The 23128-nt window shown below is 41.5% G+C and overlaps 2 protein-coding genes across 4 annotated transcripts in view; both read left to right on the top strand.

Moving 5' to 3' along the window:
• Window positions 1-1056: 1056 nt before the first annotated feature.
• LOC148126751 (uncharacterized) lies at window positions 1057-9605 on the top strand. Of its 2 annotated transcripts, none has more exons than XM_087928520.1 (5): window positions 1057-1205; window positions 2285-2408; window positions 3557-3683; window positions 7318-7428; window positions 8159-9605. In XM_087928520.1, exons 2-5 carry the CDS (start codon window positions 2358-2360, stop codon window positions 9313-9315), a joined length of 1446 nt encoding a protein of 481 aa, XP_087784646.1. In that variant the 5' UTR covers window positions 1057-1205; window positions 2285-2357; the 3' UTR covers window positions 9316-9605. The 2 variants fall into 2 exon arrangements, with proteins under 2 accessions (XP_087784646.1, XP_087784647.1); XM_087928521.1 differs by having other exon boundaries at window positions 1100-1205; window positions 7357-7428.
• Window positions 9606-21916: 12311 nt separating this feature from the next.
• LOC113450089 (E3 ubiquitin-protein ligase TRIM39-like) overlaps window positions 21917-23128 on the top strand; it is a 58206-nt gene continuing 56994 nt past the window's right edge. Inside the window, exon 1 of one of the 2 annotated variants that reach the window (XM_087928530.1) lies at window positions 21917-22416. In XM_087928530.1, the coding sequence (XP_087784656.1) occupies window positions 22003-22416 (414 nt within the window). In that variant the 5' untranslated portion in view covers window positions 21917-22002. The remainder of the gene's footprint in view (window positions 22417-23128) is intronic. The other variant, XM_087928529.1, reaches the window with a different exon arrangement.

Raw genomic sequence — 23128 nt, 5'->3', positions numbered from 1 at the left:
AAATATGCCTTCAGTTTATGCATGGAAGGCAACTGATTGTACATTTTTGCAAAACTAAGTAACACGGGGGAGTGGGGGAGTTTCATTGCATTGTATGTCCCAAAGGTGCTTTTTCAAGAGACAACTGGACTTCCTTATTTTTTCCTTGAAGACATTTCACTTTTCAGCAAATAAGCTGCTTCAGTTCTTGGATGAGAAGTGAAGTGTCTTCAAGGAAAAAAACTGAAAGTTCAGTTGCCTTTTGAAAAAGCATCTTTGAAACAACCATGACCTGGATGAAATTTTTCAGATAATCAGAATTGGAAGGGACCTTGTAGGCCCAAGTGAGAGACCCTACACCATTTCTGACAAATGGCAGTCCAATCTCTTGAAAGTCTCAAGTGATGGTGCTCCCACAACTTCCAAAGGCAAAGCTGTTCCATTGGTTGATTGTTCTCTCTGTCAGAAAGTTCCTCCTTATTTCCAGGTCTCCTTGTTCAGTTTCCACCCACTATTCCTTGTCTGGCCTGACTGAGAATCTCCATAGACATTCCACTGTATGAAAAATACAACTGTCAGGACATGATGCTTAAACTGAGCCTCCATATTCAGGAATAACGTATCTGAATAACTGCTATATAAATAAAATGTGGTAGAAGACAACAGTACTTGCCTTCACCTTTATGTCTTACTCATGGGTCTCCAAAACAGTGGCTGCAGAGCATACTAACTGGGAGAGCCAAAGGTGCTTTTTATTTTATTTTATTTATTTATTTAGTCAAGCGATTATAAGATAACAGGTATAAGTATAAACATAGTTATGAATGCATGAAATGGATACATATAAAGCAAAATAAAAAAACAATAGGACAGGGACGGTAGGCACGTTTTTTTTTTCCTTTGAAGACCTTTTGCTTCTCATCCAAGAAGATTCCTCAGCTTCTTGGGTGAGAGAAGAATCCTAGCTGGGGGAATTCTGGGAGTTGAAGTCCGCCCATCTTGCCGCGCCTAACATCGAGAAACGCTTTTGGAAGGAAAGGAAGACTACGAATCCCAGAAGCGCCTCCGGTTCTATTCGGGGGAAGAGAAGCACATCGGACCACAAATCCCAGCGGCCATTGGGCCTTCCTGATTCCAGATTCGAAAGGCCGGATTGGCTGAGGGGCGACAAGACGCGATGGAATTGTCAAAAAAAAAAAATGGAGGCGGCGGAGGCGCCCAGGCAGGTAAGGAAGCATGTGGGGGGTTGGGGGGGGGGAGTAGGTGGAAGGCAGCCAAAGGCGGGGCGGGATCCCCTCGCGTGATCCTTCGATCTATTGCAGGGGGATCCTCTGTCGCTCTTCGTACTTTTGGAGGGGTGCAAAAAACTTTGCATCACGGAGCTGCGGGGAGAGAGAGGAGGAGAAGAGAAAAGATGCATCCTGGATTCCCGCTTTGCTGTGGGTCACGAGTCGATCGAGAGAGTTCGCAAAGTTCTTGCGATCTGGGAAAAGGGATGGGAGGGAGACGTGGGAGCAGGCAAAAGCGAGGTGCTCTCTTATTTTGGAGTGGGGAAAGGGCGTCACAGGGCTTTCTCCAAAGCCTCGCCTTTCCAGATGTGTTGGGTTGCATCAGCCGCTTGGTTGCTTAGTAGCGGTGATGGGGTTTGTAGTCGGAGGCATTTGGCAAGGTGGCACATGGGAATGAGTGGGGAATGAAGTTAACGTGGGCTAGGGAGCGTCTCAGTATTATGGAAGGAGAGATGAGACTGAGAATTACGCAGTTGCCTAAATTCAGCCTCTTTCCACAAATGGAGCGTTCGCCCTCACCGAGTCCTGCAAAAATAATAATTAAAAAAGGCAACGGTTTATTTCATTTCTGGGTTGCTTCTTATCTTTCATGTCGTATGTTATTCCAGGTTTTAGGGAGGTACCCAGCAGTAGTTTGTGTGTCACAAGCTGGTTGCTCTGAAAAACGCTATTCTTCAAACAAGAATGTTTTGTCTTGAAGTCCCAAGAGATTGTTTAGCTACTTAATAGGTTCATGTTGTTATATTTTAAATGCCTGGGAATGGGGAAAAAAACACTTCTCATATATGGCAATTTGGGGGCCTTTGGATATTGAATGTCCAGGCTGGGGTGAAGATGTGTTTTCGTTCAAGCAGTAAAATGCCTTAGTTGGACTTCTGTAGAAAATGAGGAATGACAAAAAGGAGACTCCAGGTCTTGAATGACAAAAAGGAGACTCCAGGTCTTGAAGCCTGCATGTATTGCATGGTTGAAACAACTGGATCACTAACAAATAAATTCTATATATGTTCCCACAGAGGTAAATAACCACAGAGGACTGAGCTCTAAATGCTATGATAATTTTCTCCAGTAGTAAACCTGGCTGGGATAATGGAATATGACTTTAGTCCACTGACAACAATTCCTGAGAGTCACCTTAAGGTGAGAAAGTTGGCTTCCTTTTCACACAATGGACAAAAACACTCTTCAGTTAAGTGAGCAATCTGCAGACTTTTGTACCAGGTCCCAAAATTCTTTTGTTGGAAGGGATGTTGCTGAGAATTCTGGGAGTTGAAGTCCACACAGTTGGGGGAAACTTGTTGGGGAGCAACGCTGTTTTAGCTGGGAGACCTCATGTCAGGAAATGGACCATTTTTGAATGTAGCATTGAAGTCTACTTAGAGCAGTGTTTCTCAACCTTGGCAAATTTAAGATGTGGGGATTTCAACTCCCAGAATTTTTCAGCCAGCGATGCTCACTGGGGAATTCTGAGAGTTGAAATTCAAATGTTTTAAAGTTGGCAAGGCTGAGAAACCCAGAATCTACAAAGTATATTAAGTCTGGATTGGATAAGATATAGATTTGGATCTGTTTGCAATACCGCTGAGTGACTTAAAAGAGCTTGGAAGGATTTCTGACTTCCAATTAGTACAGTATTTCATACAGGATTACTGTTTTTCAGTAGCTCCATAAATGAGATTTCTATTCCTGTTTTTCTGTTTCAGTTTTAAATGTATTGAAAATCGTGTTGAGGAACATAAATGGGAAATGCTGAAATCACACTTGAAAAGATCCCTGAAAAATCTAGTTGAGCATGGTGCAAAGGGATAATGGATTAGGTAGTACTTTGCCACAATTTCACTTCCAGAATTGCAGAATTTAGTAACCACATCTAGGCCATAATGACTAAGTGCCTTCGTTTATCTGTAGATTTGCTTTTTGTAGTCCTTACATCTCATTTGGCTTACAGACCAGAATTTGCAATGAGAAACTCTGCCCCCATCAAATGTTGTGCCAGTCTGAAGGTGTGGAATGGAGCACATAGCCTGCAATTTGTATTTTTGAAAGAGTAAACTGCTTATAACCTAAGGATACACTTTCACAAGGTCTTGACTAGTGAATCATTTTGCTTTCTACCAATTATCATGAGACTATTTTAATTCGATGCATGGCTTCATAAGTTGAACCAGAATTCCACTGGTTAGCTATACAGTCATATAAATGTAATAAATACATTTAAAAAATAAGTAATAAGCTAGCTAGATACATATGTACACATACGTATCTTTTAAATGTTATTTTTCTTACAGAATTCAGTGACATTTGAAGATGTGGCTGTGTATTTCACAGAGGACCAGGGGGCTCTGCTGGATCGAAAACAGAGAACTTTGTATGAAGATGTCATGGTGGAAAATTATGGGATTGTGGCCTCACTGGGTAAGGGACTAGATGAAAAGCCGATATGTATCTTCTATGGCCGATGAGACACAGAAATACTGGGATTGTAGAATGCTTTCTGTCCTATAGGAAATGAGAGCAGCCACAAGGGAATTCTTCATTAAGCTTCTAGGATGTTGCAGAAAAAGTTTGAACCATTTTATTTACAGTGATCACCCTTCCTTGATTATGCATTTCTTAAATTAAACATACAGAAAGTCTGTGGAGATTCTCAGTCATCCAGGTCATGGTTTTCCCAAAGGTGCTTTTTCAAGAGGTAACTGGACTTTCTGGGTTTTTCTTTGAAGACATTTCGCTTCTCATCCAAGAAGCTTCTTCAGCTCACAGCTGAAGAAAAACCAGAAAGTCCAGTTGCCTCTTGAAAAAGCATCTTTGGATGCCAGCCAAGTTGGGGAAAAACTTCTTTGAAGAATTAAACAAACAAATTTCTAAATTTATATGGCAGAAGAAAAAAGCCAAGATAAAGTATAAATTATTACAAGATGCTAGAGAGAAGGGAGGGCTTCGGTCTCCCAGAACTTGAATTATATCATCAGGCTGCTATTGCCACATGGCTTAAAGATTGGGTCAAACTGACAAGGGTTTCGGCCTTCAACTTAGCTGGCATGTGTTCATCTGGGATGGGAAGAGTAAATAACATTTGTATTTTCAAAGGCATTGGATGAGAAATGTTCTGTTAAATACCTGGGAAAAAATAAAAAGGAACCATTGTCCAAGGTCCCATTGTGGCTATCAACAATGGAAGCAGTTATACACCCCAATGTCCTGGACCACAATAAAATTACAAGATATAGAGATTTATTAAACGAAAAAGGAGAACTAAAAACCAGGAACCAACTACAACTCCAGGGAATCAAGATAGGATGGCGGCCCTATTTACAAACACAAACACATTACAAAAAAGATAAAGAACAATTTGGTTTTAGCATGACTCAACAAAAACTAGATAAGATATGGCATGGGGAAGAAAGAAAAATGATCAGTAAAATCTACAAATATTTATTAGACTACAAGCTAAACGAGGAAACTGTTAAAGATTGCATGATAATTTGGGCCAAAAATGTGGGCCATAATATTAATTTAGACTATTGGGAACACCTCTAGCAGATAAATCAGAGACCAACAATGTCAGCCTCTTACAAAGAAAATTTATATAAAATGGTTCATCGTTGGCATCTACCGCCAGCGAGAATAACCAAGATGTTCCCCAATATGACACCGAACTGCTGGAAGTGCAACTACATTCAAGGAACCTATTTCCACATGTGGTGGACTTGCCCATATGCACAAAAATTTTGGCAAAAAATTAGAATTTGGATATTAGAAATAAAAAAGAGGAACTAAAATTTAAACCTGAAATTTTTTTATTAGGCATGATAGAACTAAATTCGAAAAGGAAATACCAGTACTTGATCCTAACTGCAGCCAGAATAAGCTTTGTCCAAAACTAGAAACTGGCTACGACCCCCTCAGAAAACATGGTAATCAACAAAATACACTGCTCAAAAAAATAAAGGGAACACTTAAACAACACAATGTAACTCCAAGTCAGTCACACTTCTGTGAAATCAAACTGTCCACTTAGGTAGCAACACTGATTGACCAATCAATTTCACATGCTGTTGTGCAAATGGAATAGACAACAGGTGGAAAGCATAGGCACTTAGCAAGACATCGCCAATAAAGGAGTGGTTCTGCAGATAGTGACCACAGACCACTTCTCAGTTCCTATGCTTTCTGGCTGATGGTTTGGTCACTTTTGAATGCTGGCGGTGCTTTCACTCTAGTGGTAGCATGAGACGGAGTCTACAACCCACACAAGTGGCTCAGGTAGTGCAGCTCATCCAGGATGGCACATCAATGCGAGCTGTGGCAAGAAGGTTTGCTGTGTCTGTCAGCATAGTGTCCAGAACATGGAGGCGCTATCAGGAGACAGGCCAGTACATCCGGAGACGTGGAGGAGGCCATAGGAGGGCAACAACCCAGCATCCGCCTTTGTGCAAGGAGGGACAGGAGGAACCCTGCCAGAGCCCTGCAAAATGACCTCCAGCGGGCCGCAAATGTGCATGTGACTGCTCAAACGGTCAGAAAAAAGAAAAAGCACCTTTGGGACACTTCAAAAAGCTGCCCTTAAGACTTATTTTTCCAAAAACTCACTTTTGTTCTTTATTTTGGTTATTTACTGTACAAATGATACTGCTTAATGCGAGTTCTTCATGTTCATGGGAGAAACATGAATGTTTCACATGATCATATTAAGGACATTTGGCAACCAGCTTTGCATTTAGGACTGTTTGTACCGTCTGGCCGTGATTTGTAATGTTTCTGCTTTTGGTTTTGGTGTTTTTTTCCACAATTTCCCCCCCCCCTCCCCCCCCTCAAAAAAGTCCATTTGGGAGAGTGGAGTCATTTAACGACTGCATGATTCACTTACAACCTCTGTAAAAAACGATCGAAAAATTGCATCCGGGCACGTGGGTGCTCCGACTTACCACAACTTATGACTGAAATTCTGGTCATAAGTTGAAGGCTTAACCTGCAAAGTTTTGTTACAGTTTGGGAGAGACGAATCTGGACCCAGGGAAGGAGGAAGGATCCAGCAAAGGCAAAAGATCCTTATAATTTTATCAGTCTTCTCCCTCAATTCAAATAATGTTTGGTTACAAGGTCTGCTGCATTTCTAATTCAAATGTGTTTCAGTGAATTCCTAGGAAACCAGGCCTAGGATTATAATTACGGCAAAGATTTTTGCTATTCGCGCTATGATTTAGATTGAGGTTGTACATTTTGTATGTTTTCCTTGTTACTTTGTGTGTGTGTGTGTGTGTGTGTGTGTGTATTTTATATCAATTTAGCCCTTGCACGTGTAATAGACCCTTTCAACCACCTCCCACCTGTAATTAACTATGTTGTTTTTGCTTTGATGGAAGTTTAACTCTTGTTATTTCCTCCCTTGTCAGACCCAGCCTGGATTGCTTATCTCTAAGAAATGATGTTAACCTGCCAGCTGTTGCAATTTGTTGCTTTGCTTGTGACCTTGTGATGGCCTGGCTTGTTCTTAATTATTCCTGTCTGTTATAGCTTGAGGCAGCTCTGCTAGGCTCCTCTGTAGTTGGACAGGCGTGGCTGTGCCTTCATATGTGTATGTGTGTGTATACATGCGTATACATACATACATATATATATATACACACACACATATATATATACACACACATGCACACATACATGTATGGTGCAGGTATATATATATATATATAGCTAGCATGTGTATATGTGTGTTATGTATGTGTTTGGATAGATGCATGCTTTCTCTTGAGAGCTGGCAATAGAATTTAATTTTTTACTAGGGCCGGTGTACTCACAGTAAAAAAAATGACAAGTCATTTTTCAGTCTCTTATCATATTGCCATGTTTTGCTCTGCACGGAGTGGCTTCAAGATATGGTTAAAAAAAATCAAGATGGCATACAGAATGACGTGAGGGAAGCTCCACCTGCTTTTTATTCGTCGCCATCTTGATTTTTTTGAATCAGGCTCAGCAGGCAGGTCTGCTCCTGGGCTTCAGAACTGACCTGCTTGATCACATTCTTCCATATCTACTTTGCCTTCAGGTTTTCTAGCCCTCAAGCCTGCCCTTATCTCTCAAATAGAACATGGGGAAGAGCCGTGGCTGCCAGAAATCTCCAAGCTGGATGACACAGAGATATCTAACGCCAATGCAGGTAAAAGTTTAGTAATCAGACAATTGAGCCTGTTTAATCTAGTAGTTATTTTATTTTAGAAAATTTATATTGCCGCCTACTTGCCCAGGGTGACTTAAGGCGGCTCACACAATCTAAAAGCATCATATAAAAACAAGAAGAATAAAAGAAAATAATAAAAATAATAAAAAAATAATAACACCCAGAATTCTCAAACTTGTCTGGGGAAATTCTGGGAGCTGAAATCCATAGGCTCCAAAGTTGCCAAACTTCAAAAATTCTGAATTAGACTGTAATGTTTTCTCATGTTACTGATGGCTTTTCCAAATTATTCTAACCCTAGCAATGATCATTATAGGTCTGTGACTTACAACCATTCATTTAATGACTGTTAAAGTTACAGCAGCATTAGAAAGAATGACTTACAACTAATTTTCACACTTACCACTGTTGTAGCATTCTTACAGTCACGTAATCAAAATTCAGATGCGTGGCAACTTGCATGTATTTATAACAGTTGCAATGTCCTGGGATCATGTAATCTCCCTTTGCGACCTTCTGATGAACAAAGTCAATGGGAAAGCCAGATTCTCTTAACAACTAATCTAACTGCAGAGTTTCACTTAACAATTATGACTAGAACGGTAATAAATGGGGCAAAACTCATTCAACAGCTGTCTCGGTTAGCAACAGAAATTTTAGGCTCAACCGTGGTCATAAGACAAACTGTATTTGTCTTTTATTCCACCAGATGATTCTGTGGAAAACAGGTTGTTTCCTCGGCTGCACAACAAATACTACAATGAGGCGCACCAGAAACTTCTTGTGGGAAAGGAGTCCTTCCTGTGTGAGACCTGTGGGAACTCTTTTACTTGCTGGTCAGGCCCCGCAACGCCACAGGGAATCCACACCGCAGAGAGACCTTATGAATGTGTGGAGTGTGAGGAACAGGCTCAGCGATCTTCTACCTTCATGGACCACTGGAGGATGAACCCAGAAGAAGAGGCCTGTGAGTGCCTAGACTGCAGGGGGAGTTTCCCATGGTCCCCTGCTCTCACCACGCACTGTCAGGGCAGGGTTGTCGATGGGCACCACCACCACGTGTGTCTGGAATGCGGGAAGTGTTTTGCTCACGCGTTGGGCCTTTTGAGCCACCAGAAGGTTCACCTCCAAGAGAGACAACACAAATGTTTGCAGTGCGGGGAACATTTTGCTGACCACCCGGCCTTCGTGAGGCACCAGAGAACCCACACAGGCAAAAAACCCTACAAGTGCCTCCAGTGTGGGAAGTGTTTCGCAGACAGGTCCCACGTGGTGGCTCACCAGAGGATTCACAGAGGGATGAACCCATTCAAATGCTCCGAGTGTGGGGAGTGTTTTGACCAGCACTCGACCCTCGTGAGTCACTGGATGGTCCACACAGGAGAACAACCCTATGAGTGCCTGGAGTGCGGCAAATGTTTTCCTCGGCCCTCGTCTCTCGTGAAGCACTGCCGCATCCACACAGCCGAGAAACCTTACACCTGCTTGGAGTGTGGGAAATTCTTTGCCCAGCGGTCAGGTCTGGTCAAGCATCAGCGCATCCACACGGGAGAGAAGCCATATGCATGCTCCGAGTGTGGGAAATGCTTTGCAGACAGTTCCTCCCTCGCCAGGCACAAAAGGGTTCACACGGGAGAGAAGCCCTACATGTGTTCCGAGTGCGGGAAACGTTTTTCAGACCGATCCAACGTCTTGGCTCACAAGAGAGTCCACACGGGAGAGAAACCTTACAAATGCCTGGAGTGCGGGAAGTGCTTCACTCACCGGTCGCACATCGTGAAACACCAGAAATTCCACATGAAGGAGAAAAGTCTCAAAATACCAGCTGCTCCTGGGAAAAACCACACGAACGTCACTGCATTCTAAAACAGTCAAACGTGAACTACTCTGAGCCTTCTGAAGGACAGAATTATGTTTCCTTAACAGGGGTTTGGTATCGATTGCTCATAACCAGGGATACAAAATTATAGTTTTGTAATATCTCTGGTGTTTAACATCTGTGGCCCACCCGTTATTCTGCGTTTTAGAGGATTTGGGGATAGTTTTTAAGGGGCAGAATGGATGCCTTAATTTTTGCAGAGGCTGTATTCTTTCGACTAAAACCTTTGCTATAATGCAAATAAATAAAAAATAAAATCAGTGCTGGCTTTTCTGCATCATAAAGTTATATTTAATTTCCATTGAAAGCCCTTAGATTTGACAAAATACTGCAGACAGTAACATATTTATTGAAGTAAATTTAATTTGTTTGCTGCCAATCTTGCTGCAAAGTGACTCTGGGTAGCTTAAAACATTAAAATTATATATATATATACATATACATATACACATATATACATATATACATATATATATATATTTTCTGAAGGCTTCTGTATTGTGTTGGTATGTATTGTGTTCGTCTACAGAAGCCTGATGATGGCAGATGAGATTCTGCGGAAACATTGCTACAACTTTAAAAGCACAACTACAATGACGTGGGAAAATACCCGAACAAAGCTGAATACCATACATGTAAGTACCCGCGAAAACTTAAGAAAACAAATATATGTGTGTGTGTGTGTGTGTGTGTGTCTTTGGTTATTCAGGTTTTCTCCCGTGTAAGATTGGAAGTATCTAGGCAATGTTTCAATGAAGTCTCATTCATCATCTTCAGGCTTGAATGAGACTTCATTGAATCGTTGCCTAGATACTTCCAATCTTACGCGGGAGAAAACCCGAATAACCAAAGACACACATACAAATACCCGCGAGAACCTCAGAAAACATTATATATATATATATACACATATACATATACATATACATATACATACATACATACATACATACATACATACATACATATATATATATATATATATGGATCTTTGGTTGTTCGGGTTTTCTCCCACGTAAGATTCAAAGTATCTAGGCAACGTTTCGATGAAGTCTCATTCATCATCATCAGGCCTCTGTCTTTGGCTCTTGCTTTTCAGAGTGATGTGAGGTTACAGCTGCTTTTTTCTTTCTAACTGTCAGTGGGGGTGGGACTTGAATGGGTGGGGGCTTGGCTGTGTTCTGATTGGGTGGGGGTGTCTTCTCATTGGTGGGGGGCCTGGCTGTGTTTTGATTGGTTGGGGGGTTGGCCGTGTTCTGATTGGCTGGATTTCCTGCTGCCCAGCTTCGAGTTCGAGGTCGCGCTGCATCTCCATAGTTGGTGTCGGCTTGCTTCATGTATGGTTCGGAGGGGTTTGGAGTGGGCAGTGATGAGGTTGCAGGTATTCATCTGTTCATGAGGGCGAGTTTCCAAATGGCTGGGAGGCGGGAGGTGTCATCTCGTTTGTTCATGCTGTGTGGGCGTTTTTCTATTTCTATGGCTTCTCTAATTATTCTGCTGTTGAAGTGTTCGGTTTTGGCAATAGTTCTGGTATTTTTAAAGTTAATTTTATGTCCTGTGGCTTTGAGGTGTTGGACCAGGGAAGAGGTCGTTTCTTCTTTTTTGATTGAGTTCTTATGTTCTTCAATGCGTGCACTTATTCTTCTGTTAGTCTGTCCAATGTATGTGGCAGGGCAGGCAGTGCAGGGGATTTCGTATACTCCTTGGTTTTCTAATTCGACTCTGTCTTTGGGGTTTCTTAGGATGGTGGATATTTTTCTGTTTGTGCAGAATGCTGTTTTAATGTTGTGTTTTTGGAGGATCTTGCTGATTCTGTCTGTAGTGCCTTTTATATATGGGAGGAGGGCTTTGCCGTTTTCTTGTTCTCTGTCTTGGATTTTGGTTGGGGTTTCTTTTTGGATTAGGTGGGTAATCTTGTGTCTTTGGAATCCATTGGCTGTAAGTACGTTGGTGAGGGTGTGTAGTTCGGCTTTTTGGTGTTGTTCATCGGCTAAGCATTTTGTTCTGGAGATGAGTGTCTTGGCTACGGAATTGATCTGTGCTGGGTGGTGGTGTGAGAGTGCATGTAGATAGCGGTTTGTATGTGTTTTCTTCTGGTAGATGGTGTGTCCTAGGGAGCCATTGGATCTTTTGTATACCAAGACATCTAGGAAGGGAAGTTGATTGTTGGTTTCTGTTTCCATGGTGAATTGTATCTTGGGGTGTAGGCTGTTGAGGTGTGTGAGGAAGTTGTTCAGTTTTTCTTTCCCATGTGGCCAGATTATGAAGGTGTCATCTACGTATCTGAGCCAGAGTTTGGGTTTGTGGTCGTATTTTTCTAGAGCTTGTGTTTCAAAGTGTTCCATGTAGAGGTTTGCGATGACAGGTGAGAGGGATGATCCCATGGGTGCTCCTTCTATTTGTTTGTATTTTTGTCCATTGTAGGTGAAGTATGTATTGGATAGGCAGTGGTTGGTCAGATCTAGGATGTGCTTGGGAGGGTTGTATTTGTTTTGGATGGCTGTCAAGGCTTCTTTTATTGGTACTTGGGTGAAGAGGGATATGACATCGAAGCTTACTAGTAGGTCGCTGGGTTGTAAGTTTTGTTTCTTTATGATTTCGATGAACTGGAATGAGTTTCTTACATGTGAGTTGATGGATTCTGCATAGGGTTGTAGTTGTTTGGCGAGAAATTTGGCCAGGTTTTGTAGAGGTGAGCCTATGGAGCTGACTATTGGTCTGAGTGGGGTTCCTTCTTTGTGTATCTTGGGGAGACCATAAAGCTTAGGGCATCTGGATGATTTCTCTCTAGGTATGATTCTTTGCTGGATTTCTTCACTGATGGGGGAAGCTTTTATTTTGGATTTGGTAGTTTTTTCTAGGTAGGTGGTGGGGTCTGTCTTTAGGGGTTTGTATGTGGGGTCTTGGAGTAGGTTGGTTAACTTGGTTTGGTAGTCAGATGTGTTCATAACCACTGTCGCGTTGCCTTTGTCTGCTGGTAGGATTATTATGCTGGTGTCTTCTTTCAGGTTAAGTAGTGCAGTTTGTTCTTCTTTGGATAAGTTGCTTTTGGGTGGTTTGTTAGTGCAGAGGATGTTGGTGATTTCGAGTCTGATTTTGTTAGCATCGTCAGAGTTGGTTTTGGTCAGGCTGGTTTCAACTCCACATATGATGGTTTCTGTGGGGATGTGTTTGGGGGTGACAGCAAAGTTGAATCCTTTTGAAAGGACCTTGGTTTCAGCTTCAGTGAGGATCTTGTCTGAGATGTTGTGCACTGTTTGTTTCATGTGTGGCTGTGGGGGGGGGAGGAGTTGGTTTCTGGTGTTGTTGTAGTTTCCTGAGTTTGTTGGTGTGTGTGTCTGTCTTGAGGGAGGTCTGTGTTTTGGCTCTCCAGACAGCAAGTTGTTTGGATTTGTCCCAAAGTAGGGGGTGAATCTTGTTGCTGAGTTTCAGGTGGAGTGTGAGGAGATCTTTGTTGATTTGGTCTAGGAGAAACCTTTTTGTGTGAAGTTCATTTCTGATTAGGGCCAATTCTGTTCTTTTTAGGATGCGTTTGGTGGCTGCTGTGTTGGTGTGGAATTTCAGTTGGAATTCAGTTGGAAGCAGTGGGGATGTGTTCTCATTGGCACAACCAAGCCCCCACCTGAACAGAACACGCCTCCAACCAATCAGAACACGGCCAACCCCCCAACCAATCAGAACACCGCCAAACCCCCTACCAATGAGAACACACCCCCACCCAATCAGAACACAGCCAAGCCCCCACCCAATCAAGTCCCACCCCCACTAGCAGTTAAAAGGAAGAAGCAGCTGCAATCTCACATCACTCTGAGAAGCACAGAGCCGGAGACAGAAGCCTGAAGATGATGAATGAGACTTCATCGAAACGTTACCTAGATACTTCGAATCTTACGCGGGAGAAAACCCGAACAACCAAAGATCCATATATATATATATATGTATGTATGTATGTATGTATGTATGTTGTGATTGGAAGGATCGGTCCTGTTGGGAGTTTTGACTCTGATGACTGTTAGATTGTGGATTGACGTCAGAACCAGGAAACGTTAATCTGAAGGGCAAGCCAGTTAATTAGCACGTTGCCTTAATGGGTATAAAACGACATAGCTGAGCTGGTGCCTTTCGCCAGGAACAAAATGACTATTTTGAATGAGGACGTTACTGCAAAGAGCTCTCTGTTTGTTTGAATTTCGAAGGGGAGTCCTAACAGTTTCTGCCAGCCGTTATCTTGTTATTTCCTTCAGTTTGATTTGATTGTGAAATGGCTGCTTTCTGTTTGTTCGTTTGAATTTCCAAGAGGAGACATAACATATATATATATAATTTGTTTTCATAGTTTTTCACGGGTACAGGTATGTAGGTCTCGGTGTGTTTGGGTCTTTTCCCATGTAAGATTAAGAGTATCTTGGCGACGTTTTGGTGAGGTCACATTCACCATCCTCAGGCTGGTGCTTTCTGCTTTGTGCCAGTGCAAGCAGTGTGTGATCGGAGCTGCTGTCTCTCTATAAATACTGGGGGGAGCGGGGGGGCTGGTGTACTGGGCTGGTTGGCTGCACTGCTGCCTCTTGTTTGGTTGATGGAGTTGATGTTGGTATAATGGGCTGTGTGATGGCCTTGTGAGTTTTGTTGTGGAGATATCCTGGATCTTGTGCAATCTCGGGTCATTTGTTTTGTAGTGATCTTTTTTCCATTAGCCTCCTGTGTTTTAACAGCTTGGGTAATGGGTTGTGTGATGGCCTTGTGAGTTCTTTCGTTATGGTATCCTGGGTCCTGCGTTGTGATCTCCTGGGTCGTTTGTGTTTTGATCTCTCTTCCATTAGCCTGTGTTGTAACGGCTTGGGTAATGGATTGTTTGATGACCTTGTGAGTTTTATTGCTGTGGTATCCTTGGTCTTGTGCTGTGATTTCTCTACAACAAAACTCACAAGGCCATCACACAGCCCATTATACCAACATCAACTCCATGAACCAAACAAGAAGCAGCAGCCCAGCCAACCAGTCCAGCACACCAGCCCCCTCCCCACCAGTATTTATAGAGAGACAGCAACTCCGATCACACACTGCTTGCACTGGCACAAAGCAGAAAGCACCAGCCTGAGGATGGTGAATGGGACCTCACCAAAACGTTGCCAAGATACTCTTAATCTTACACAGGAAAAGACCCGAACACACCTAGACCTACATACCTGTACCCGTGAAAATCTACATATATATATATATATATATTTCTTAAATTTTCACGGGTACCTACATGCATGGTATTCAGCATGGTTCGAGTATTTTCCCACGTCATTATAGTTGTGCTTTTAAGTTGTAGCAACGTTTCGGCAGAATCTCATCTGCCATCATCAGGCTTCTGTATAATGTTCGAACAGAAGCCTGATGAGATTCTGCTGAAACATTGCTACAACATTAAAAGCACAACTATAATGTCGTGGGAAAATATCCGAACAAAGCTGAATACCATATATAGACACACACACACACACACACACACACACACATATATACGTTATATATATATGGCAGTGTAAGAAATCAAGATATGAGGATCAGCTATTGGATGGATGGATGGATGGATGGATGGATGGATGGATGGATGGATGGATGGATGGATGGATAGATAGATAGATAGATAGATAGATAGATAGATAGATAGATAGATAGATAGATAGATAGATAGATAGATAGATAGATAGATGGATGGATGAATAGCTGGTCCTCATATCTTGATTTCTTGCACTGCCATATCTTCCCAGTTCCTCAAAAAACAGAATGAAAACACATAGCAATCATCTTTATGACCCTCTAGTTGTTGAGAGATAAGGGGCAAAAATGTTAGTCAATTTCTTCCCCTTCTGAATCCAGGAGTTAAGAAAAATCCAGTTCGTTCACATTCTTTGAACTCTTAGTGTTGGATGTTGTCACTAAGTAAGTGGTATTTATTAGGGTTTTTGTTGTACAAGTGCCTTGTCTATTTCACAGATTTTTACCCATGATGTAGATGGCAAACTGATCTGTATTAACAAAATCATTCTAACTAAGCCTATCAGCTGCCATCTTATGCTTGCTTGTGCTTCGCTGTTAGGCGGTGATATACTGCCATGAACTGTGGGGAGAGAGAATGAAGGGGGGAATTCTTGGGGAGATGAAAGTAAGGGCTGTATGTCCTGGAGATGCTGCCTCAAGGTCACATGGCTAGAAGGAGAGAGTTGCATACCAAAGCTCAAACTGACCATTAGGAAAACATCTTGGGCGGGGGGGTTGGACTAGATGATCTATAACAGTGGCCCCCAACCTTTTTCGAACCAGGGACCGGTTTCACATTTATTCTTCCACGGACCGGTACCTGAGTAACGTGAGACTCCACCGCCATCGGGATGGCTTGTCATTCAGAGCCGACCCCCCCTTCGACGAAACTAAGGCGCGAGCACCCAAACGCCACTTTCCAACTGAAAAATCGGAAGCACTTTCCAACCAAAAACCTGGAAGCAACCGAAAACCCGGAAGCGCTGTCGAAACAAGATGGCGCGCCCAAGCTTTGCGGCCCGGTAAAAAATGATCCACAGACTGATACCAGTCCAGGGACCGGTGGTTGGGGACCCCTGATCTATAAGGTCCCTACCAACTCTGATTATCTGTTATCTTTGCCTGAACCATGGGGGCAGACAATGAGAGACAGTTAAGGGAGGAAAAAGTTGAACCTAGGGGATTTGGGTGTGCAATTCTTAGTTCTGGCTTTGCACTACTGCAGTACATTTGATCTCTAATAAAACTATATACCTTTCTAGAGGTCTTCCAGTTTGTAGGGCTTCGGCAGCAGCAGGAATCCATAATTGTGCACGGTTTCTGCTTGCGCTCGCTGCTGGAGTGCCCCGAGCCACCCGGCTTCGGGGCTAAGTCACCCCGTAGAGGTGACTGAAGATAGGGGAGACCCGGCAGGGCTTGAGAGAAGCCGCACCTCCCCTCCCCAGATGGCTTAACTCCCTTTTCCGAAGGTGGTAGAGCGGCGGTCAGAAATGGCCACCACAAAGAAGCACTCATCCGGAAAAGAATGTGCAGGAGGAAGCTAAGAAGTGAAAGTTTTGGCTGACCTGGATAAGAAGCAACATTCAAGATACCCTGGAATTTAAATTTTAAAAAAGGATACATCACTCCCAAAGAAGATCCGGAAGCAGCGAATGAAAGTGAAAAGGGAAAGTTTGTTTTTTCTCACTCTCCTTCCTTACGGTGATAGCAGATGAACGAGAAATCGGAAAAACCCGCTTTGGCATCAGCAGGTAATTAAACTGGAAAATTAAAGCCAAGGGGATAATAAAGATTTCTGATCACTGAAAAAACTTTTTCTTGCTGTAAGTGGGAAGGGAGAGGAAAAGAATAAGAGTAAGATCTGGCTGGAGGAGACTGCTTGGAATTTTAAAAGAATCTAAAGTTAAATTGTAACAAGACTTCTAAAAGATACATTTTAATTGGAACTTTGTAACTAAATTGTAGCCCCAGGAAGAGAATGTGAAAAAAGAAGAAAGTGTTAAATGAAACAGCTTGTGTGAATTTGGACTGCTTGGTGACTCTGGGACTTTGGGAAATTATATTTCAATGATTAAAAACACTTGGGTGGTTGTTTAAATTTTTTTTTACAATGGCATCACTTGTGGATGAACTGAAAATGGAATTCAAAAAAATATAAAGAAGAGGAACAAGAAGGGAAGGGCTCTTTTGGATCTGTTTTTCATTTTTTAGAAATGGCGATTTCCACATATGAGAAACTACAAGAACAAGAAGATTGGGACAAAGAAGAAGCCATCTTTAATGAACAAGTAACTTTATCTGGGGAAGAAAGGGGAAAGGGGGGGGGAAAGAGAATGGAGAATTTAAGACCTAAAAAACAACCCAAAAAGCGAAAAATAAGGTGAGAAGTGGATATAATGTTAGAATGCAACAGAAAAGAGGAATACAGAAGAGGGAAATAGAGATGGAGAGACAAGGGGGTAAAAAGGGCAGAATGAAGAAGCAAGGGAGGAAGGATGGGAAGAGAAGCTACAAAGGTTTGAAACAAGATGTAAAGAAACAGGATTTATTTAGAGATAATGGGTAAAATATAACTAAAAATGAGATTCTGCAAAGGTACATAAGACTATTGTTGTATTTGAATTAGAAATAATGTTAGAAAATTGGAAAAACATGATTATAAAATGGGTTAAAATATTCAGTGTAATTCAGTGAAACTTTTTTTTTCTTGAACAAAATAAATGAAATGAAATATGAGAGAATTGATTTAAGAAGGAATGGGAATATTTTAATTACATAATGTTTTAAAATATAAGTGAAATGGGAGGGAAGTAACTACGTAAAATTTATAACTGTTCCCATAGAAGCATCATACCTATTTGAAAAGGAATGTGTAAAATGTTTAAGATTTAAATGAATATTAATTTTAATAATAGAGTTCAATTGGTATGGATTGTTGTTTTAATTATACTATATATTTATATTATATATTTATAATTTTTTCTTTTCTTAAAATAGCTTTAGAATGTACTAAGTAGAATCCGAATGAAAGTTATGTATTATATTAAGTGTTAAATTTAGGGGAAAGATATAAAGACGTCATACTCCAATCACTGATAACAGGACAAATTTTGTGTTAATGAGAAAAGATAATAGACAGCTGAAACAGGACAAAGGATATAAGTATAATGATTTAAATTAAAATGAAATAAATAAAATAGAATTAAGAGAGTGAAAAGAGGGGAGAAGCTATATAAAAAATGTAGAATGGTAATAAGATATGGAATGGTATATAAAAGTGAGCATGAACTTGAATTTATGTCTGTACGAAGAGATGTAACCCGGGATCAAGCTGCTTTCAAAAAAGATGTTTTATGTTTTTCATGTTTTGTGTTTTGTTTGTATATGTTTGTTTTTTAAAAATTAATAAAATTTTTGGAAAAAAATAACTATATACCTTTCTCAACAGATGGAACCAAGGATTGTTTCTGTGAAGTTGTGGCTGGTCTGACAAAGCCTTTTTAAAGCCAGCAAAACCCTGACTGGATTTGTTTGGCCATCATTGCTCTAACAGGAGGATTTTAAGAAGAGATTGGACAACTATTTGTGTGTTGTCCAGACGGTTTAGAGTTAATGGGATTTGGGATAGTTAGTTAGGAATTGTGAGCTGTCCCTATAACGGAATGCATCATGGTAAATGTAGTCAAGGCATCCTAGGAAATATAGTTCATGTCATGTGGTCACATCTGTAATCCTGATTGGTCACTGAATTGACCCTTAGTTGGGTTGGGGAAGGTTCCTTCACTCTTGCTTGGACCCCAGCAGTGTGCTGGTATCTCACCCCCTTGCTGCAGGGGGCTGGAGAAGGGGCAGAGGGGCAGCTGCTGGGGGCTGGAGAAGGGGCAGGGGCAATGTCAACAGCATATAAAGAAAATTTGTATAAGATGTTTTACAGGTGGCACTTTCCCTGACAAGAATAGCAAGAATGTTCAAGAATAAATCCAAAAAATGGAACTTCCGGTTTGAAGGGCTTCGGCGACAGACAGGAATCCACGATCGTGCACGGTTTCGGCCTGGGCTCGCCACTGGAGTGCCCCGAGCCAGCTGGCTTCGGGGCTAAGCCACCCTGTAGAGGTGGTGAAGAAGGGGGAGACTGCCAGCAGGGTCGAGGAGAGCCACATCTCTCCTCCTCAGCTGGCCAAACTCCCTTTCCCGAAGGCAGTAGGGGCGGCAGTCAGAAATGGCCGCCTCAAAGAAGAACTCAACCGGAAAAGAAAGTGCAGGAGGAAGATAAGAAGTGAAAGTTTTGGCTGACTGGGTTAAGTTGAAAAAACAACAATTAAGATACCCTGGAATTTAAATTTTACAAAAGATAACATCGCTCCCAAAGAAGGTCGGAAGCAGCAAGAGAAAGTAAAAAGGGAAAGGTTTTTTTTTCTTCTCTTTCCTTCCTTACGTTGACAATTAAGAGACCGGAATAAGAAATCTGAAAAATCCGCTTTGGCATCAATAGGCAATTAAGCTGAAAATATAACTAAATGCCAAAGGGACAATAAAGATTTCTGGACATTAAAAACTTTCTTTTATAAGCAGGAAGGGAGAGAAAAAGAATAAGGGCAGGATCTGGAGGGAGGAGACTGCCTGGATTTCAAAAGAATCTAAAGTAAAACTTCAACAAGATTTCTAAAAGATACATTTTAACTGAGATTGCAACTTAATAGTAACCCCAGGAAGAGAAAGTGGAAAAAAAAGAAAGTATAAAAAGGAACAGCTGTGTGTATTTGGACTGTCTGGTGACTTTTGGCCTTTTGGTTATTATACTTGAATGACTAAAATCAATTGGGTGGTTGTTTAAATTTTTTTACAATGGCATCACTTCTGGATGAATTGAAAATGAAACTTAAAAAATACAAAGAAGAAGGGAAGGGCTCTTTTGCCTTCGTTTTTCAATTCTTAGAAATGGAGATCTGCAACTATGAGAAACAACAAGAAAAGATTGCAAAACAAGAAGACTGGGACAAAGAAGAAGCCATCTTTAATGAACAAGTAACTCTATGTGGGGAAGAAAAGGGAAATGGGGGAAAGAGAATGGAGAATTTAAGACCTAAAAAAACAGCCAAAGAAGAGAAAAATAATTTGAAAAGTGGATATAATGTTGGAAAGCAACAGAAAAGGGGAATACAGAAGAGGGAAATGGAGGTGGAGAAATAGGGCGGTAAAAAGGGGAGAGAGAAGAAGAGAGGGGAGAAGGAAAGGAAGAGAAGTTACAAAGGTTTGGAGCAAGATGTAATAAAACAGGACCTATTTAGAGATAATGGGTGAAAATCTGAAAAAGGGATTCTGTGAAGGTACATAAGATTGTATTGTTATATTTGTAATAGAAATAATTTTAGAAAATTGGAAACAACATATGATTTAAAAAGGGGATAAAGTAGTTGGTGTGGTTTGGGGAAATGTTTGTGAATAAAATAAATGAAATAAAATAAATGAGAAAATTGAATTAGGAAGGAACGGGAACATTTTAATTAGTCAATGTTTTATAAAATATAAGTGAAGGCGGGGGGGAATCAACTATGGAAAGTTTATTATTGTTCCCATAGAAGTATGATATTTACTTGAAAAGTAATGTGCAAAATGTTAAGATCTAAATGAATATTAATATTAAGGATAGAATTTAATTGGAATGGATTGTTGTTTAATTATATTATACATATATATATATATTTCTTTTTTCAAGAATACAATGTGTAGTTTTAGAATGTGCCAAGCAGAATCCGAATGGAAGTTATGTATTTTATTAAGTGTTATAATTTTAGGGGAAAGATATAAAGGCGTCATACTCCAATCAGTGATTACAGGAGAAATTCTGTTTAATGAGAAAGGATAGTAGATAGTTGAAACAGGACAGACAAAGAATATAAGTACAATGATTTGAATTGAGATGAAATAAATAAAATAAAATTAAGAAAGTTAAGAGGGGAGAAGCTATGTAGAAAATGTAGAATACTAATAGGATATGGAATGGAGTATAAAAATGAGCATGAACTTGAATTTGTGTCTGTACAAAGAAATATAACCCGGGATTATGCTGCTTTTAAAAATGATGTTTTACTTGTATTTCTTTTCTTTTTGTGAAAACTCAAATAAAACTTACAATAAATAAATAAATAAATCCGAAAAATGCTGGAAATGTCATCAGACACCTGGCTCATATTAACATATGTGGTGGACATGTCTGGATGCTAAAAAATATTGGACTAAAATCCACACGTGGCTGGAAAAAAATGACAAATAAGCATATAGACTTGAAACCAGATGTTTTTATTGGGAATTTTACCTGAAATATATAGTAAATAGTTGAAATACCTGATTGTAAAAGTATTAACAGCGGCTAGGATTGTATTTGCTAAAAACTGGAAAAATGAGAAGATGCCATCACAGGACGAGATCATTAAGATGGATGGTGCTGGATTTCCGGAAGCAGAGAGAGGAACCTGCCCCACTGTATATCAAGGGGGGGCTGTGTGGGGAGGGTTTCCTCTTTCAAATTCTTGGGAGTGCTTATTAGTCAAGACCTCACCTGGAAAAACAACACCTCCCTGGTGGTTAGGAAGGCTCCACTGGGACTCCATTTCCTTAGAGTCTTTGGAAAAAATCAGGTGGAACAACTGCTGACGACCTCTTTCTATCGGTCCACAATAGAAAGTGTCTTTGCATGCTGTGTAACAGTATGGTAGGCTGGTTCAACAGCCCCGGACAAGGCGGCACTACAGAGAGTATCCCACCTCTCCTTTAGCAGAATGTTTGGATCTATAATTGATCGGGGGGAGCAAATGTTGGCTTCTCCCCAGTTTTTAAAACCTTCCTCTTTAACAAGATGCTGGGATCAATTGGAATTAATCTGGGTTCATCCCAGGGATGTTTCCTTTTCAGTAAAAAGTATTTCCCCTTTAACGAGCTGGTTGGGCTAATAATAATAGATCGGGGCTCCGTCCCGTGAATTTTTCCTCCTCTCCAATGTGTTCTTTTTAAAATACTGCAGTTCTTTACGAAGCCAGCGAAGGCAAACGCAGGAGCACCAATTCACTTCGGATTCCCGCCTGGGAGTCACCTGATTTGGAGGGAAAGGCGCGAAAAGAGTTTTCTCTTTCCTTTTGGAAGGGGCGATGGCAGCCGGAGCCTCCTTGCAGGGTTTGCTGGAAGAAGCCATCTGCTCCATTTGCCTGGACCTTTTCCAGGACCCCGTGCTCATCCCGGAGTGCGGCCACAACTTCTGCCGGGGCTGCCTGACCCGCAGTTGGGGGACGTCGGAATCGGAGGCTTCCTGTCCCGAGTGCAGACAGACCTTCGCGCCCCGCAGCGTCCTCCCCAACCAGCAGCTGGCGCGCATGGTGGAAGTGGCCAGGGGATGCAGCCGTCATCCGGGCGAGGAAGGGGGGAGCTTCTGCCCGAAGTACCGGGAGCCCCTCAAGCTCTTTTGTAAGCACCACGAGACCCTCATCTGCTTGGTCTGCGACCGATCCAAAGAGCACAGGGGCCACCAGGTGATCCCTGCGGAGGAGGCTTTCCGGGAATACCAGGTAGGAATCATCCAGGAGGAATCGTTGCGGTTGGAGAGCATCCAGATCCTTGGCCTTCCTGTCAATCCTTGATCACTTTACTTGCTTCCTCTGTTTTCGGCAAACTGGGTTTAGCCTGGCTCAGAAGCCAATCAGAACCAGACAGCAGGTTCTGTTTTGGAGATCTTTGTGGCAGCCCCTGAGATATTGCAAGATTGCTATCATCATGTCTTCCCTAATCCTTCTTTTCATTAGACGGGACATACCCAGTTCCTGCAACCGTTCTTCATTTGTTTTAGCCTCCAATTGAATTATTTAATTGAAATACTTTAGCAAAAAGATCTCAGGAGCTAAAAAAAAGCTGAGACCCCTAACCACATACAAATAGAAATTTTACACACTTAAGATCCAGGAAGTTAACACCCTAAGAATCACTCATTGGTTCTCAGACATGAGTTTCTTTTCTCCTCCTCCTTCATAAATTGCATATTTTATACTAATAAGCTTTCTTATCAAAAGGGGTGTGTATTTTATTATTATAGTAAGTTACCAAAGTGTATGTCTATGTGCCTTAGCTAGCATCCTCTAAGCTGAATCCTTCTAACTACCTTGTTATTTTCTTGTTGCTAGGCAGCAGTGTCCCCCCCATTCGTTCCTGCTCTTATTAGACTCCTCTGCAGCTTTCTGCCTGGGCCATTCCTTTAACAAACTTCCCTGATTCCAGCCTGAGAGC

The sequence above is a fragment of the Pseudonaja textilis genome, chromosome 2, assembly GCF_049901715.1.
Source record: "Pseudonaja textilis isolate UNSWEBS1 chromosome 2, rPseTex1.2, whole genome shotgun sequence".
Classification (NCBI taxonomy): Eukaryota; Metazoa; Chordata; class Lepidosauria; order Squamata; family Elapidae; genus Pseudonaja; species Pseudonaja textilis.
Note: the sequence above shows the minus strand (reverse complement) of the source record. Positions and strands in the feature narration are given on the sequence as shown.

Bases quoted from the DNA above. Each gene is read 5' to 3' on its own strand.
- LOC148126751 (XM_087928520.1), top strand. From the start codon at position 2,358: ATGGAATATGACTTTAGTCCACTGACAACAATTCCTGAGAGTCACCTT. The intron at 2,409-3,556 runs GTGAGAAAGTTG...TTTTTCTTACAG, and splicing joins TTCCTGAGAGTCACCTTAAG to AATTCAGTGACATTTGAAGA. The intron at 3,684-7,317 runs GTAAGGGACTAG...CTTTGCCTTCAG, and splicing joins TGGGATTGTGGCCTCACTGG to GTTTTCTAGCCCTCAAGCCT.